General features: G+C 41.0%; 1 protein-coding gene across 2 annotated transcripts in view; it reads right to left on the reverse strand.

Moving 5' to 3' along the window:
* LOC139757861 (RNA polymerase-associated protein RTF1 homolog) overlaps positions 1–16,066 on the reverse strand; it is a 325,058-nt gene that overhangs the window by 58,429 nt on the left and 250,563 nt on the right. For both annotated transcript variants that reach the window (XM_071678765.1, XM_071678766.1), the window contains 2 exons: positions 12,347–12,542; positions 8,807–8,914 (listed from right to left, as the gene is read on the reverse strand). In XM_071678765.1, coding sequence (XP_071534866.1) covers positions 8,807–8,914; positions 12,347–12,542 — 304 coding nt within the window. The remainder of the gene's footprint in view (positions 1–8,806; positions 8,915–12,346; positions 12,543–16,066) is intronic.

Here is a 16,066-nt window from a genome sequence, read left to right on the forward strand (position 1 = left end):
CATCCATCCTCCTGTGCACAACTCTATCCATAGCCCACGCCTCGCAACCATACAACATTGTTGAAACCACTATTCCTTCAAACATACCCATTTTTGCTTTCCGAGATAATGTTCTCGACTTCCACACATTCTTCAAGGCCCCCAGAATTTTCGCCCCCTCCCCCACCCTATGATCCACTTCCGCTTCCATGGTTCCATCCGCTGCCAGATCCAATCCCAGATATCTAAAACACTTCACTTCCTCCAGTTTTTCTCCATTCAAACTCACCTCCCAATTGACTTGACCCTCAACCCTACTGTACCTAATAACCTTGCTCTTATTCACATTCACTCTTAACTTTCTTCTTCCACACACTTTACCAAACTCAGTCACCAGCTTCTGCAGTTTCTCACATGAATCAGCCACCAGCGCTGTATCATCAGCAAACAACAACTGACTCACTTCCCAAGCTCTCTCATCCCCAACAGACTTCATACTTGCCCCTCTTTCCAAAACTCTTGCATTTACCTCCCTAACAACCCCATCCATAAACAAATTAAACAACCATGGAGACATCACACACCCCTGCCGCAAACCTACATTCACTGAGAACCAATCACTTTCCTCTCTTCCTACACGTACACATGCCTTACATCCTCGATAAAAACTTTTCACTGCTTCTAACAACTTTCCTCCCACACCATATATTCTTAATACCTTCCACAGAGCATCTCTATCAACTCTATCATATGCCTTCTCCAGATCCATAAATGCTACATACAAATCCATTTGCTTTTCTAAGTATTTCTCACATACATTCTTCAAAGCAAACACCTGATCCACACATCCTCTACCACTTCTGAAACCACACTGCTCTTCCCCAATCTGATGCTCTGTACATGCCTTCACCCTCTCAATCAATACCCTCCCATATAATTTACCAGGAATACTCAACAAACTTATACCTCTGTAATTTGAGCACTCACTCTTATCCCCTTTGCCTTTGTACAATGGCACTATGCACGCATTCCGCCAATCCTCAGGCACCTCACCATGAGTCATACATACATTAAATAACCTTACCAACCAGTCAACAATACAGTCCCCCCCTTTTTTAATAAATTCCACTGCAATACCATCCAAACCTGCTGCCTTGCCGGCTTTCATCTTCCGCAAAGCTTTCACTACCTCTTCTCTGTTTACCAAATCATTTTCCCTAACCCTCTCACTTTGAACACCACCTCGACCAAGACACCCTATATCTGCCACTCTATCATCAAACACATTCAACAAACCTTCAAAATACTCACTCCATCTCCTTCTCACATCACCACTACTTGTTATCACCTCTCCATTTGCGCCCTTCACTGAAGTTCCCATTTGCTCCCTTGTCTTACGCACTTTATTTACCTCCTTCCAGAACATCTTTTTATTCTCCCTAAAATTTAATGATACTCTCTCACCCCAACTCTCATTTGCCCTTTTTTTCACCTCTTGCACCTTTCTCTTGACCTCCTGTCTCTTTCTTTTATACATCTCCCACTCAATTGCATTTTTTCCCTGCAAAAATCGTCCAAATGCCTCTCTCTTCTCTTTCACTAATACTCTTACTTCTTCATCCCACCACTCACTACCCTTTCTAATCAATCCACCTCCCACTCTTCTCATGCCACAAGCATCTTTTGCGCAATCCATCACTGATTCCCTAAATACATCCCATTCCTCCCCCACTCCCCTTACTTCCATTGTTCTCACCTTTTTCCATTCTGTACTCAGTCTCTCCTGGTACTTCCTCACACAGGTCTCCTTCCCAAGCTCACTTACTCTCACCACCCTCTTCACCCCAACATTCACTCTTTTTTTCTGAAAACCCATACAAATCTTCACCTTAGCCTCCACAAGATAATGATCAGACATCCCTCCAGTTGCACCTCTCAGCACATTAACATCCAAAAGTCTCTCTTTCGCACGCCTGTCAATTAACACGTAATCCAATAACGCTCTCTGGCCATCTCTCCTACTTACATAAGTATACTTATGTATATCTTATATACTTATATATATCTTATATATATGCACACAGACATATTCATATATACACATGTACATAATTCATACATGCTGCCTTCATTCATTCCTGTCGCCACCCCGCCACACATGAAAATGATATCCCCCCTCCCCCGCATGCCCGCAAAGTAGCATTAGGAAAAGACAACAAGGCCACATTTGTTCACACTGTCTCTAGCTGTCATGTGTAATGCACTGAAAACACAGCTCCCTTTCCACATCCAGGCCCCACGAAACTTTCCATGGTTTACCCTAGACGCTTCACATGCCCTGTTTCAATTCAATCTATTCCTTGCACGCCTTTCACCCTCCTGCATGTTCAGGCCCCAATCACTCAAAAATCTTTTTCACTCCATCTTTCTGCCTCCAATTTGGTCTTGCACTTCTCCTCGTTCCCTCCACCTCTGACACATATATCCTCCTTGTCAATCTTTCCCCACTCATTCTTTCCATGTGACCAAACCATTTCAAAACACCCCCTTCTGCTCTCTCAACCACACTCTTTTTATTACCCCACATCTCTCTTACCCTTTCATTACTTACTTGGTCAAACCACCTCACACCACATATTGTCCTCAAACATCTCATTTCCAGCACATCCACCCTCCTCCACACAACTCTATCTATAGCCCATCCCTCACAACCATATAACATTGTTGGAACCACTATTCCTTCAAACATACCCATTTTTGCTTTCCGAGATAATGTTTTTGCCTTCCACACATTCTTCAACACTCCCAGAACTTTTGCCCCCTCCCCCACCCTATGACTCACTTCAGCTTCCATGGTTCCATCTGCTGCCAGTTCCACTCCCAGATATCTAAAACACTTCACTTCCTCTAGTTTTTCTCCATTTAAACTTACCTCCCAATTGACTTGTCCCTCAACCCTACTGTACCTAATAACCTTGCTATTATTCACATTTACTCTCAGCTTTATTCTTTCACACACTTTACCAAGCTCAGTCACCGGTGTCTGCAGTTTCTCACCTGAATCAGCCACTAGCGCTATATCATCAGCGAACAACAACTCACTCATTTCCCAAGCCCTTTCATTCCAAACAGACTGCATACTTGCACCTCTCTCCAAAACTCTTGCATTCACCTCCCTAACAACCCCATCCATAAACAAATTAAACAACCATGGGGACATCACGCACCCCTGCCGCAAACCTACATTCATTGAGAACCAATCACTTTCCTCTCTTCCTACTCATACACATGCCTTACAACCTCGATAAAAACTTTTCACTGCTTCTAACAACTTGCCTCCCACACCATGTATTCTTAATACCTTCCACAGAGCATCTCTATCAACTCTATCATATGCAGTGGAATTTATGAAAAAAAGTGGGTGACTGTCGTTAACTGGTTCATGAGGATATTCAATGTATGGTGAAGTGCCTGAGGATTGGCAGAAGGCATGCATAGTGCCATTGTACAAAGGCAAATGGGATAAAAGTGAATGTTCAAATTAAAGAGGTATAAGTTTGTTGAGTATTCCTGGGATATCATATGGGAGGGTATTGATTGAGAGGGTGAAGGTATGTACAGGGCATCAGATTGGGGAAGTGCAGTGTGGCTTCAGAAGTGGTAGAGGACGTGTGCATCAGGTGTTTGCTTTTGAGGAATGTATGTGAGAAGTACGCAAAAAAACAAATGGAATTGTATGTAGCATTTATGGATCTGGAGAAGGCATATGATAAGAGTTGATAGAGATGCTCTGTGGAAGGTATTAAGAGTATATGGAATGGGAGTTAAGTTGGTAGAAGCAGTGAAAAGTTTTTATCGAGGATGTAAGGCATGTGAACAAGTAGGAAGAGAGGAAAGTGACTGGTTCCTGGTGAATGTCAGTTTACGGCAGGGGTGCGTGATGTCTCCATGGTTGTTTAATTTGTTTATGGATGGGATTGTTAGGGAGGTGAATGCAAGAGTTTTGGAGAGAGGAGCAAGTATGCTGTCTGTTGTGGATGAGAGGGCTTGGGAGGTGAGTCAGTTGTTCACTGACAATACAGCGCTGGTGGCTGATTCGGGTGAGGAACTGCAGAAGCTGGTGACAGAGTTTGACAAAGTCTGTGAAAGAAGAAAGCTGAGAGTAAATGTGAATAAGAGCAAGGTTATTAGGTACAGTAGGGTTGAGGGACAAATCAATTGGGAGGTAAGTTTGAATAGAGAGAAACTGGAGGAAGTGAAATGTTTTAGATATCTGGGAGTGGATTTGGCAGCGGAGGGAACCATGGAAGCGGAAGTGAGTCACAGGGTGTGGGAGGGGCAAAGGTTCTGGGAGTGCTGAAGAATGTGTGGAAGGCAAGAACATTATCTCAGAAGGCAAAAATGGGTATGTTTGAAGGAATAGTGGTTCCAACAATGTTATATGGATGCGAGGCGTGGGCTATAGATAGGGTTGTGTGGAAGAGGGTGGATGTGTTGGGAATTAAATGTTTGAGGACAATATGTGGTGTGAGGTGGTTTGGTCGAGTAAGTAATGAAAGGGTGGGAGAGATGTGTGGTAATACAAAGGGGTGGTTGAGAGAGCAGAAGAGGGTGTATAGAAATGGTCTGGTCACATGGAGATAATGAGTGAGGAAAGATTGACAAAGAGTATATATATGTGTCAGAGGTGGAGGGAACAACAAGTGAGAGACCAAATTGGAGGTGGAAGGATGGAGTGAAAAAGATTTTGAGTGATTGGGGCCTGAGCATGAAGGAAGGTGAAAGGTGTGCAAGGAATAGAGTGAATTGGAACAATGTGGTATACCGGGGTCAAAGTGCTGTCAATGAATTGAACCACAGCATGTTAAGTGTTTGGGCTAAACCATGGAAAGTTTTGTGAGCCTTGGATGTGGAAAGGGAGCTGTGTTTTGGTGCATTATACATGACAGCTAGAGACTGAGTGTGAACGAATGTGACCTTTGTTGTCTTTTTCTAACGCTACCTCGCAGGAATGAATAAAGGCAGCAAGTATGAATTATGCACATGTGTATATATGTATAGGTCTGTGTATGTATATATATGTATACATTGAAATGTATAGGTATGTATATGTGCATGTGTATATGGGTGGGTTGGGAAAGAGGTCATGAGAAAGGAACAAGAGGTGAAAAAGAGGGCAAATGAGTGTTGGAGTGAGAGAGTACCATTAAATTTGAGGGAGAATAAAAATATGTTTTGGAAGGAGGTAAATAAAATGCGTAAGACAAGAGAACTAATGGGAACATCGGTGAAGGGGGCTAATGAGGAGGTTATAACAAGTAGTGGTGAAGTGAGGAGATGGATTGAGTATTTTGAAGGTTTGTTGAATGTGTCTGATGATAGAGTGGCAGATATAGGGTGTTATGGTCATGGTGGTTGGGCGAAGTGAGAGGGTCAGAGAGAATGGTTTGGTAAACAGAGAAGAGGTAGTGAAAGCTCTGCGGAAGATGAAAGCCAGCAAGGTGGCGGATTTGGATGGTATTACTGTGGAATTTATTAAAAAGTGGGTGACTGTGTTGTTGACTGGTTGGTGAGGATATTCAATGTATGCATGGTTTATGATGAAGTGCCTGAGGACTGGCAGAATGCATGCATAGTGCCATTGTACAAAGGCAAAGGGGATAAAAGTGAGTGTTCATATTACAGTGGTATAAGTTTGTTGAGTATTCCTGGGAAATTATATGGGAGGGTATTGATTGAGAGGGTAAAGGCATGTACAGAGCATCAGATTGACGAAGAGCAGTGTGGTTTCAGAAGTGGTAGAAGATGTGTGGATCAGGTGTTTGCTTTGATGTATGTATGTGAGAAATATTTAGAAAAACAGATGGATCTGTATGTAGCATTTATGAATCTGGAGAGGGCATATGATAGAGTTGATAGAGATGCTCTGTGGAAGGTATTAAGAGTGGTGTGAGAGGTAAATTGCTAGATGCAGTGAAAAGTTTTATTGAGGATGTAAGGCATGTATACAAGTAGGAAGAGAGGAAAGTGGTTGGTTCTCAGTGAATGTTAGTTTGCGGAAGGGGTGTGTGATGTCTCCATGGTTGTTTAATTTGTTTATGGATGGGGTTGTTAGGGAGGTGAATGCAAGAGTTCTGGAGAGAGGTGCAAGTATGCAGTCTGTTGGGGATGAAAGGGCTTGGGAAATGAGTGAGTTGTTGTTCGCTGATGATATAGCGCTAGTGGCTGATTCAGGCGAGAAACTGCAGACACCGGTGACTGAGTTTGGTAAAGTGTGTGAAAGAAGAAAGCTGAGAGTAAATGTGAATAAGAGCAAAGTTGTTAGGTTCAGTAGGGTTGAGGGACAAGTCAATTGGGAGGCAAGTTTAAATGAAGAAGAACTGGAGGAAGTGAAGTGTTTTAGATGTCTGGGAGTGGATTTAGCAGCGGATGGAACCATGGAAGCGGAAGAGAGTCGCAGGATGGGGGAGGGGGCGAAGTTTCTGGGAGCATATAAGAATGTGTGGAAGGCTAGAACGTTATCTCAGAGAGCAAAAGTGTGCATGTTTGAAGGAATAGTGGTTCCAACAATACTATATGGTTGTGAGGCATAAGCTATAGATACGGTTGTGCAGAGGTGTTTGAGGACAATATATGGTGTGAGGTGGTTTGATCGAGTAAGTAATGGAAGGGTAAGAGAGATGTGTGGAAATTTAAAGAGTGTGGTTGAGAGACCAAAAAAGAGGGTGTACTGAAATGGTTTGGTCACATGGAGAGAATGAGTGAGAAAAGATTGACAAAGGGGATATATGTGTCAGAGGTGGAGAGAACAAGAAGTGGGAGATCAAATTGGAGGTGGAAGGATGGAGTGAAAAAGATTTTGAGTGATCAGGGCCTGAACATACAGGAGGGTGAAAGGCATGCAAGGAATAGAGTGAATTGGAACGATGTGGTATACCGGGGTCGATATGCTGACAATGGATTGAACTAGGGCATGTGAAGCATCCGGGGTAAACCATGGAGAGTTTTGTGGGGCCTAGATGTGGAAAGGGAGCTGTGGTTTCAGTGCATTACACATGACAGCTAAAGACTGAGTGTGAACGAATGTGGCCTTTGTTGTCTTTTCCTAGCGCTAATTCACACCCATGCAGGGTAAGGGGGGTGCCATTCCAAGCGTGGTGGGATGGCAATAGGAATGGATGAAGGCAGCAAGTATGAATATGTACATGTGTATATATGTATACGTATGTGTATGTATATGCATGCATACGTTGAAATGTTTAGGTATGTATTTGTGCATGTGTGGGCATTTATGTATATACATGTGTATGTATATGAGTGGATGGGCCATTCTTCATCTATTTCCTGGTGCTACCTCACTGAAGCAGGAGACAGCAAACAAGTATAATACATATAATGAATCTCCCACTTTCACATTCATAACACAGTTAGGTCAAGTTACTTTGCCTTTACTTAAAATCGCTAATGAATCAATAATTATATCATTAATGCTTGCATTTCATATTCTGTAAGATTTTTCCATGATGACATCATATCCCAATTTTTTTCACAATCTTAACCCTGAAATATTCTGTTTATTGTTGATTACTATTGCCCTTCTATATTTTCCCAACAAATACTCATTTCTACTATCACCTATCAAACATGTAATTTTCAGCTTATTCATCTTGGCTTATTTATTCATTGCAGAATAAAAAAAAGTCCCTTCATTGTTTTTGAACTGCCTGATAAAAGACATCTTATTTTTCAAAGTAATTTATCTGTTTCTTGATTTCAGTGTAATCACTATTCCTTTACGGTATAATGTAGTTATACAAGCCTGAATGGTATTCCTCTGTACTTAGTTTTTTCATTTCAAGCATTCAGATGATGTTTATGCTTATTTGTTTTAACACATTTGTTTATTATTTCAGTATCTTCATATTATCTTATTCAATACTAGTATGCTGTAGTTGTTAGGCAGCCAATGACATGGAAGGTATAACACTGGTACCAACTACCAGGGCATCAGGAAGGTTAGTGAGCCAGCACTTCAGCAGTTGTCATGCTGCACTTTTCTGGCCCACGGTGCTGTCTTTTCTTTCTGCCTCAACAACATGTGAACTGCTGGCATTCTCTCAACATACAATCTCATTTTATCACACATAACATTTGACTACAATCAATTCAAACAACTCATTCTTCGTAATTCTAAATTTTCCTACAGTGAGCACTATGCGCTAGCCCTGCTTTTTGAGAAAATGGTAGCACAAGATAAAAGTAGTAGGCAGGATTATTAAACAGGAGCTTTAGGAAGAAACATTAGGCAGATGTAGTAGATCGGAACATTAGGTTGGAGCTTTAGGTAGAAGTAGCGAGTTGCAACATTAGGCTGGGACATTTGGCAGGCACATTAGGCAGAAGTTGTTAGTAGCACCATTATGCAAGAGCCTCTGAAAACACTGCAATAAAGTTGTTCTCTGCCAATGACTTGTCAAAGGTGAGGAACAAAAGGCTAAGATTTGGCAATGGAGTTCACATGTCATGGAGACTCTCTTGCCATGGCCACCCCCATGAAGGAATTCCCAAAGGGAGTAGGCACCAAAGATACAGATGGATAGATAGAGATAATAGTTATCAATTCCTGTATGATATTTTCTGTATTTATTAACAGGAGAGAGAGATACTGTACATATACTGACAGAGTATGTGATTAATATGTCCCATTCCCCTTATTCGACAAATTGTCTACTGAGGTGGGTCCTTGTTTGCCAAGTACGAAAGCGTGTTATACTGAACTAAAGCAAGGGAGATATCTTTACCAATGTCAATAAAATGTTACACTCACCTCATCATCACCTTTTTGAGCAGCAATATCTTTTTCCTTGATTAGTAAAGTCTTTGCCACAGCAAAGTTAGTGGGATTATGGTTGAATCGAGCCCTCTCCTCAACTATCTGACAATAAAAAGTATCAATAGTTAGTTGTATAAAAAGGTTAAAGTTATTTAATATTCAAACTACATTTTCAATAAAATAACAACTAAAGTGGATCATCTTCCAACATTATTTGTCACATATACATAAATCTTATTCATCAGCACCCTAAATAACCTATATTTGTAACAGCATCAAGACTGTCCAGATGTTTAACCTTAAATCTTTAACTTCCCTACTATGGACAATTGCTTTTAAAATTCAGATTAAGACTTTCAAACAAACACATGACAATATTTAGTTAACAGTAAAGTCTTCCCCATTCATTTTATCCCCACAAGTGAAGCTCTCTATGATCACATGTGTTACAAACCTCACTCTGCTTTTTGCATGGAATGGTAATGTGACAGTTTGCAGTATTATATGACTGTCATGTGACAATCTAGATGATTTGTTGACTTCACTCTGGGGAACTCTGTCCTATTCCAGAGCATCATCTCTTACCAATGCACATCTCTAAGCTCACCTAATTTTGACATCAACAATTACATCTCTAGAGAGATTGAACCATTCTTCCCTCTTTCATGACATTCCATCTGTATTTGAGGCTAAAGGTACAAGTGTTCCCACTCCTTCATAGTACATTTCACAAAACTCCATATACCAATCTATGCTACTATAGAAATTGATAAGTTCTGAGTAGTTTCTCTGGTTATAACCCTTTATCAATTAATTTCCCGTCTCTGCACTTCTAACTTCCTTGTTTACCACATGGTAAAACTTAAGCATTACATGATCAATTTTTCCATGTGGTGCATCATATATGATATTTTCAATACCCATGCTGCTTTGTGTGAAAATAAGATTTAGTAAGGAGGGTGAATCAGTCCCTCATAGAAATCATTTTTTTTTTTTTTTTTTTTTTGCCGCTGTCTCCCGCGTTTGCGAGGTAGCGCAAGGAAACAGACGAAAGAAATGGCCCAACCCACCCCCATACACATGTATATACAAACGTCCACACACGCAAATATACATACCTACACAGCTTTCCATGGTTTACCCCAGACGCTTCACATGCCTTGATTCAATCCACTGACAGCACGTCAACCCCGGTATACCACATCGCTCCAATTCACTCTATTCCTTGCCCTCCTTTCACCCTCCTGCATGTTCAGGCCCCGATCACACAAAATCTTTTTCACTCCATCTTTCCACCTCCAATTTGGTCTCCCTCTTCTCCTCGTTCCCTCCACCTCCGACACATATATCCTCTTGGTCAATCTTTCCTCACTCATTCTCTCCATGTGACCAAACCATTTCAAAACACCCTCTTCTGCTCTCTCAACCACGCTCTTTTTATTTCCACACATCTCTCTTACCCTTACGTTACTTACTCGATCAAACCACCTCACACCACAGATTGTCCTCAAACATCTCATTTCCAGCACATCCATCCTCCTGCGCACAACTCTATCCATAGTCCACGCCTCGCAACCATACAACATTGTTGGAACCACTATTCCTTCAAACATACCCATTTTTGCTTTCAGAGATAATGTTCTCGACTTCCACACATTCTTCAAGGCTCCCAGAATTTTCGCCCCCTCCCCCACCCTATGATCCACTTCCGCTTCCATGTTTCCATCCACAGCCAGATCCACTCCCAGATATCTTAAACACTTCACTTCCTCCAGTTTTTCTCCATTCAAACTCACCTCCCAATTCACTTGACCCTCAACCCTACTGTACCTAATAACCTTGCTCTTATTCACATTTACTCTTAACTTTCTTCTTTCACACACTTTACCAAACTCAGTCACCAGCTTCTGCAGTTTCTCACATGAATCAGCCACCAGCGCTGTATCATCAGCGAACAACAACTGACTCACTTCCCAAGCTCTCTCATCCCCAACAGACTTCATACTTGCCCCTCTTTCCAAAACTCTTGCATTCACCTCCCTAACAACCCCATCCATAAACAAATTAAACAACCATGGAGACATCACACACCCCTGCCGCAAACCTACATTCACTGAGAACCAATCACTTTCCTCTCTTCCTACACGTACACATGCCTTACATCCTCGATAAAAACTTTTCACTGCTTCTAACAACTTGCCTCCCACACCATATATTCTTAATACCTTCCACAGAGCATCTCTATCAACTCTATCATATGCCTTCTCCAGATCCATAAATGCTACATACAAATCCATTTGCTTTTCTAAGTATTTCTCACATACATTCTTCAAAGCAAACACCTGATCCACACATCCTCTACCACTTCTGAAACCACACTGCTCTTCCCCAATCTGATGCTCTGTACATGCCTTCACCCTCTCAATCAATACCCTCCCATATAATTTGCCAGGAATACTCAACAAACTTATACCTCTGTAATTTGAGCACTCACTCTTATCCCCATTGCCTTTGTACAATGGCACTATGCACGCACTCCGCCAATCCTCAGGCACCTCACCATGAGTCATACATACATTAAATAACCTTACCAACCAGTCAACAATACAGTCACCCCCTTTTTTAATAAATTCCACTGCAATACCATCCAAACCTGCTGCCTTGCCGGCTTTCATCTTCCGCAAAGCTTTTACTACCTCTTCTCTGTTTACCAAATCATTTTCCCTAACCCTCGCACTTTGCACACCACCTCGACCAAAACACCCTATATCTGCCACTCTATCATCAAACACATTCAACAAACCTTCAAAATACTCACTCCATCTCCTTCTCACATCACCACTACTTGTTATCACCTCCCCATTTGCGCCCTTCACTGAAGTTCCCATTTGCTCCCTTGTCTTACGCACTTTATTTACCTCCTTCCAGAACATCTTTTTATTCTCCCTAAAATTTAATGATACTCTCTCACCCCAACTCTCATTTGCCCTTTTTTTCACCTCTTGCACCTTTCTCTTGACCTCCTGTCTCTTTCTTTTATACGTCTCCCACTCAATTTCATTTTTTCCCTGCAAAAATCGTCCAAATGCCTCTCTCTTCTCTTTCACTAATACTCTTACTTCTTCATCCCACCACTCACTACCCTTTCTAATCAACCCACCTCCCACTCTTCTCATGCCACAAGCATCTTTTGCGCAATCCATCACTGATTCCCTAAATACATCCCATATTTACTACACTTATTTGTATTTTTCTGTGTGACATCAAATCTTTATGTATATCCTAAAAGCAGCAGGAAGTGCACAGTACTTCTAAGTTTAGAAAATGAAATAGCATAATACCTTTTGCTTAATGAGTGATTTCCATAGCCACAAATACAAACACACATTGCCATCTTACTCACACCTAAGCCCACGTATTCAAAAATTCAAAAAATATGAGTCCATCTGAAAAAAAAATGCACTTTTGTTTTTCAAAATCAGGCTCATAAAAATGTCACAAATTAAGAAGTCAAGATAATGATGGCAGAATTACCTTGTCAATGTCTTCGCTACTAAACTGGTAGTACAGTAAATCTTGGATATCTTTCTGCTTCTGCTCAACATGCTCCATACTTGGAAGGTCTGTCCCATGTGCTGCACAGTCTTCTACCCACTTACTGTACTCTGAGTCTGTGAAGGTGCTGTTACTAACAAATTCTAGACGGAAGACTCTTTCATGTGCACCATGTCTGTGAAAAGAAACAAATTCTCCATTTTATTCCCAAGTATCTTTATCTTTAAGCTAATTACCTGTAGGGTAATTATCTGTCTGAGGGGCCTGGATGAGGATAGGAAGCTGAGATTTTGATGCATTACACATGACAGTTAGAGAATGAATGTAAGCCGACGCAGCATTTCTTAGTCTGTTCCTGGTGCTACCTCACTAAAGTGGCAAATGAGGAACAAACATGGAAAAAATTATCCAAGACCAGTTTCTTAAGAGATAGTCCTGTTGTTATGCAGGACCTTTCTAAAGCCTCCTGCATCCCAAGACTGTGGTTTCCAATAGCATGGAAATGCAGACTCCTTTAGAGGAAGAGGTTCTTTGATAAACTTGTTATCCCAATCATCATAGATGATTTTTCACTCAGGGTGTAACCTAATGCAAGCAGACTCCAGTAACACCAATTTTCTAGTACAATACTGTATCCATACATAAACCTCAAGCCTTTCATGTTCTTTTTCACTTTCATGGGATAGTATCTTCTAGGCCAGGGGGATGGATTAGTATGGGACCTGGAAATGACAAGAGCAACCTTAACTGCCAATGAAGTCTAACTTATCTCTTAAGAGGTATAAGTAAAATCCAGTACTTATAAAATGAGGCCGAATTTAATATTCAACAAGAAATATAAAAAAGTCAAATAAACAAAAACAAAATAAAGTTCGTTTATGATCACATGATGGATATCTCACTTTCATGAAAGGGTAATTCATAACAGAATAGCATAGATGAGAATTTCAAGTTTAAGTAGGTCAGAATACATGAAAATAAGTGCAGCATATACTGAAAACTTGCAATGTACAGATGGAATTCAGAGGGCAGATTCAGTACAGAATAATATGAAATGACTATTGTAAGCACTGGAAGTTGCAGTATCAGTGCATAACATGACAGTTACAGAATGGAAGTGAGCAGATGTGGCCTTTCTTCATCTGCTCCTGGTGATACCTCACTAATGTGGGAAACGGTGATCAAGGATAAAAAAAAAAGTTTTTAAAATGGTATGGCAAAGTAAATCATATGGTAAATGACATGTTGGCCCAAAGATGTAAGTTGTGAAAAATGAAAAACTTTTCCAAGACAGTGTCTTGCAGGAATAAAAGATTTCCCAGATAATCTCCATAAAAATGAAGGTCAGAGTAGACCAAAGTACTTCTGGTGAAGGAGCACTAGCCATCATCTCCCTTTGTTTACCACTTAATCATAACCATTGTTTGTTCATTTTGGGCCGAATACCTTGGCCAATCACCTATCACCACCAGGATGGCATCATTAACCCACTGACTACCAGCCATTATAAGCTCATAATTCAAATATTACAGGAACCAAGCCAAGAAACAGCCACATTAGATGCAGGAAAAAATTCCAAAAGGATGGGAAAGCATGAGAGATTAAGAAATCCAAGGGAAAAATTGATAATGAGGACACTGCCCAGAAGAAAAATTTTTTTCTTTTTCAAAAGCTACATTCCTCTCCTCTGCAGTCAGTTTTATGAGCATCATAACATGCCCACATGAAGGAAGAGAATTTACAGAAAACCTTTACAACAAAACTAAGTCCAATAGGAAAAATGTATATCTTTAATGGTGATTTGGGGTTATCTTGGAATCTAACTCTCCTGGAGAAAGAATCTGAGCCATACAGGGTAGATCAACTATGTTTAAACTAAGGTGCCATCTGATAATGATGGAAGACTAGTGCCAAAGACTCTTTTTCCTAATTTCCTCTATTCATAACTTCTAAAGAGACCTCAGGAAGAGATCACTTTTCTCACTTCACGTGCTCAGGTGTAAAGCACATTTTGAGCCGATAAAACATTTCCTTAATCCATGAAGAAATGCTCTTTACTGGAGGGGGTTTCAAGGTTCTATGGTGCACAAATAAATGGTCCCTTTGTAAATATGTGGTAAAGACCAAGAGGTCCAATTTGGTCTCCTGCTTCTACTTCTTCCCTCCACTTCTGACATATATATCCTCTTTGTCAATCTTTCATCACTCATTCCCTCCATGTGTCCAAACCATTTCAACACACCCTCTTCTGATCTCTCAACCACACTCTTTTTATTATAACAAATCTCTCTTACCTTTTCATTATTTACTTGATCAAACCACCTCACAACACATTGTCCTTAAACACTTCACTTCCAACACATCCACCCTCCTCCACACAACCCTATTTATAGCCCATGCCTTGCAACCATATAACATTGTTGGAACCACTATTCCTTCAAACATACCCATTTTTGCTCTCTGAGATAACGTTCTCGCCTTCCACACATTCTTCACCGCTCCTAGAGCCTTCGCTCCCTCCCCAACCCTGTCACTCACTTCCGTTTCCACGGTTCCATCCACTGCTAAGTCCACTCCCAAATATCTAAAACACTTCACTTCCTCTCCTTTTTCTCCATTCAAACTTACCTCCCAATTAACTTGTCCCTCAAACCTACTGAACCTAATAACCTCACTCTTATTCATATTTACTCTCAACTTTCTTCTTTCACACACTTTACCAAACTCACTAGTCACCAACTTCAGCAGTTTCTCACCCAAATCAGCCACCAGCTCTGTATCATCAGTGAACAACAACTGACTCACTTGCCAAGCCCTCTCATCCACAACAGACTGCATACTTGCCCCTCTCTCCAAAACTCTCGCATTTACCTCCCTAACCATTCCATCCATAATCAAATCAAACAACCATGGAGATATCATGCACCCCTGCCGCAAACTGACATTCATTGGGAACCAATCACTTTCCTCTCTTCCTACTCGTACACATGCCTTACATCCTTTGTAAAAACTTTTCACTGCTTCTAGCAACTTACCTCCCACACTATATACTCTTAAAACCTTCCACAAAGCATCTCTATCAACCCTATCATATGCCTTCTCCAGATCCATAAATGCTACTTAGAAATCCATCTGTTTTCCTAAGTATTTCACGCATACATTCTTCAAAGCAAACACCTGATCCACACATCCTCTACCACTTCTGAAACCACACTGCTCTTCCCGAGTCTAATGCTCTGTACATGCCTTTACCCTCTCAATCAATATCCTTCCATATAATTTCCCAGGAATACTCAACAAACTTATACCTCTGTAATTTGAACACTCACCTTTATCCCCTTTGCCTTTGTACAATGGCACTGTGCATGCTTTCTGTCAATCCTCAGGCACTTCACCATGATCCATACATACAGTGAATATCCTTACCAACCAATCAACAACAAAGTCACCTCTTTTTTAATAAAATCCACTGCAATACCATCCAAATCCACCAGTTTGCCAGCTTTCATCTTCCACAAAGCTTTCACAACCTCTTCTCTGTTTACCAAACAATTCTCCCTGACCCTCTCACTTGCACACCACCCTGACCAAAACACCCTACATCTGCCAATCTATCATCAAACACACTCAACAAACCTTCAAAATACTCGCTCCATCTCCTCACTTCATCACTACTTGTTATTACCTCCCGATTTGCCC

The sequence above is a fragment of the Panulirus ornatus genome, chromosome 28 (assembly GCF_036320965.1).
Source record: "Panulirus ornatus isolate Po-2019 chromosome 28, ASM3632096v1, whole genome shotgun sequence".
Lineage (NCBI taxonomy): Eukaryota > Metazoa > Arthropoda > Malacostraca > Decapoda > Palinuridae > Panulirus > Panulirus ornatus.